This window comes from Octopus bimaculoides, chromosome 3 (genome assembly GCF_001194135.2).
Source record: "Octopus bimaculoides isolate UCB-OBI-ISO-001 chromosome 3, ASM119413v2, whole genome shotgun sequence".
NCBI classification, from domain to species: Eukaryota; Metazoa; Mollusca; class Cephalopoda; order Octopoda; family Octopodidae; genus Octopus; species Octopus bimaculoides.
This window is the reverse complement of record NC_068983.1, coordinates 22,107,602-22,110,892: the sequence shown is the minus strand read 5'-3', so window position 1 is coordinate 22,110,892 and position 3,291 is coordinate 22,107,602. Positions and strand designations below refer to the sequence as shown.

Genomic DNA, 3,291 nt, shown 5'->3' with positions numbered 1-3,291 from the left:
ATATATATATATATATATATATATATATATACACACACACATAAAATAAATAAATGGAGTTAAACGCAGGTGTTATTCAAATTCTTTTACTTCCGACATATGTTTTGAAGACAACATTGATATTATTCCAAAAGGAATAAATGGTGTAAAATATGTAACTTTCTCATCAGGGAAAGAAAGAGGATCAAACTCAACAATAAGACATTTTAACAAATGTGATGACTGTAAATGATGAACAGAACGCTATTATGTATTTAAAAAGAACCGTTAGTAGATATGACGGCAAAGGTAGCGCATATGAAGAGAAGGAGTAAAGAAATCAATAAGGAGAGAACAAATAAAGGAGAAATATAGAGTAATATGTCAGTTAAATAAATGTTCAAAGGCTTGGAAATATATATATATATATATATATATATATATATATATATATATATATATATCAATAAATGCATAGATAAATAGATAGATATGTGTTGGGCTTTGTTCAGTTTCCATCTACCTACCAAATCCATTCACAAGGCTATAGTCAGCCCAGAGCTATAAAAGAAGATTCCTGGTCAAGGTGCCATGCAGTGGGTTTGAACCTAAGGTCATATGGTTGAGAAGCAAGTTTCTCAGCCACACTGCCACGTCTGTGCTCAGCCACACCTGTAGCATAAAAGATCATTAATCAGGACCACTTACCTGGCAGGCGTTGGCCATTTCTCAGTGACAGCAAATGCTTTTGCTCCAGACATGTTGGGGAAGTGAAGCAGCTGTTTTGCAAACATCTCACGCACTGTTAACACCTATGGACAAATATAGATATGTGCAGTCACCATCACTTGCAATGTAATATGGCTTTCACTAATTTTTTTAAATATTTTCGAAGCTGTCCATGTAGCCATGAACAGAGAAAGACATCGTTTCAACCTTCCTACCTTCGACCTGCTAGAAACAACAGTCAAATCTTCCTCAAAGCCGTACCAGTTTTTCAAGTGAGGGATTTTTATACTATGTTTTCTGCAGTGTAGGACTAGAGGATACTTAAAATCAGATGGCCCGTACACATAAGCAATATGAGCTATGGCAAAGAACAAAACAAGTTTCGATGAGGGAGCAAATATTTAAGAAAAAGTGGAAGTGGATTGGTAGCACAATTAGAAAAGACACACCAAATGCAGCGAAAGTGCTTTACAGTGGAATCCGGATGGATATAGAAAGAGGGGTAGGCCTAAGATCTCGTGGCGTAGATCAACACAAAAGGAACTAGAGAAAGGGGGACATTCATGGCAGAGTATAAGTACAGAAGCGAAAAATTATGCGACATGGAATTCAATTATAAGTGGCCTATACTTCGTGTTGGAGGGTTAAAGGCAGGAAAGAAAGAAGGACTAGAGGATGATTTTATTGACAGAGAATGCCAACAAACATTATTGTTGTGCATGCAAAGCAACAAACATAAACATACACATACAATAGAAACAAAGAAAGAATGAACAGGCAGACAATTGGTATCAGTCTAGAGCTTGGAATTTATATATTTACACGTAACTGTAGAGCTGTTACAACAGAGTTGTTAGAATAGAATAAAGTGTATTATAGATCATTTCTTACAGCTGTTTCCAGAATAGATGCACACAGGGGAGTATAGTGCATTTCTCAGCAGACAAAGATAAGTTTTACATATATTAGCAGTCTATTTCATATTTAGAGAGGGAAGAATTGATGTATACCTCTAGTAGGGTATTTTAGAAATTAGCAGTTCCATTGTTAAAGAGAAAAGGTAGCAACAACATGACTGTTTAAGTCGCAGTTTATGTTGTAGTTTTAGGTGGTAAATCATTCTGAGCACTTATTGAATATACTCATTACATTACACCATTAGACATAAATTTACCCGAACTCTCTCTCTCTCTCTCTCTCTAGATATACAGATATTCAAGAAACTTCTTCCATGTAGTTTCACTCACAAGGCATTAGTTGGCCTGAGGCTTGAGTAGAGGACACATACTCAAGGTGCTGCTCAGTGAATTAGAACTCAAAACTCTGAGGTAATAAACTGAACTCTGTACTCACACAGCCTTGCCTGTGCCTCAGGTGTCAACTTAAATAACTAATTGTCAAACACCTTAATTACATTTTCATTGTTTCATTTATCTGAAATATAAAAGAAAACAATCAAAACCAACCTGGCTCTTTGCAGCAGAGTTATTGAAGTCTTCAAAATTACAAAGAATTTCTGAAGCACTATCTAAACTATGATCTATCTTCTCTCCTGGTTTAGCTTTCACAACTTCATTGCTACCATATAAGGTCTTCTTCTGTAATACAAGAGCAGATGTAAACAATAATTTAATTGTGGGTGATATCTAACTATTAATACATTACCATCATTATCATCATTTTAATATCAGTGTTTTCTTTTTTTGTTTTGTTTTCTTTTACATGCTAGCATAGCATATTATCACTTAGTTATCTTGAGCTAAACAGACACTTGGACCAATAAAAGAGCCTCTGTGTGGTCATTCACCCACTAGAAACATTAGCTGAATCTGTACCAACTTTTTAGCATTCAGGATATTTTGTCAAATGCATTGCTTATTTATTCACATTGTTTTGAATTAATAATGCATCATCTTGTAGCTTCAAGATTTTGATGATGAAATTATTTATTTTTGGACTGATATTGTATGGTAGGTGTGAGAGGCAAGATCAGGCTGGTTTCAACACAAAATAAAAATTAATCAAAGGACATACTAAGTATGTCAACCTGCTGGACATTACAGCTAAAACTCTTATTTGTATTGCTGAAAAAAAAAAAAAACACTGATAATAACTACAGCGATCAACTGTTTGTAGGCAAACAGGCTATGACAATCTCTCAACATACGTTCAAGTATATATTACTCTTTACCCTTTTACTTGTTTCAGTCATTTGACTGTGGCCATGCTGGAGCACCGCCTTTAGTCAAGCAAATCAACCCCAGGACTTATTCTTTGTAAACCTAGTACTTATTCTATCAGTCTCGTTTGCCGAAACGCTAAGTTACAGAGACCTAAACATGCCAGCATCAGTTGTCAAGCGATGTTGAGGGGACAAACACAGACACACAAACACACACACATACATATATATACATATATATGATGGGCTTCTTTCAGTTTCCGTCTACCAAATCCACTCACAAGGCCTTGATCGGCCCGAGGCTATAGTAGAAGACACTTGCCCAAGGTGCCACACAGTAGGACTGAACCCGGAACCATGTGGTTGGTAAGCAAGCTACTTACCACACAGCCACTCCTATG

General features: G+C 35.9%; 1 protein-coding gene across 1 annotated transcript in view; it reads right to left on the bottom strand.

Annotated features, from left to right (window-relative positions):
* Positions 1-3,291, bottom strand: part of LOC106879205 (crossover junction endonuclease MUS81) — a 21,032-nt gene that overhangs the window by 7,936 nt on the left and 9,805 nt on the right. The window contains exons 5-6 of the mRNA XM_052966713.1: positions 2,175-2,306; positions 688-791 (exon numbers count right to left, since the gene is read on the bottom strand). Of these exons, the coding sequence (XP_052822673.1) occupies positions 688-791; positions 2,175-2,306 (236 nt within the window). The remainder of the gene's footprint in view (positions 1-687; positions 792-2,174; positions 2,307-3,291) is intronic.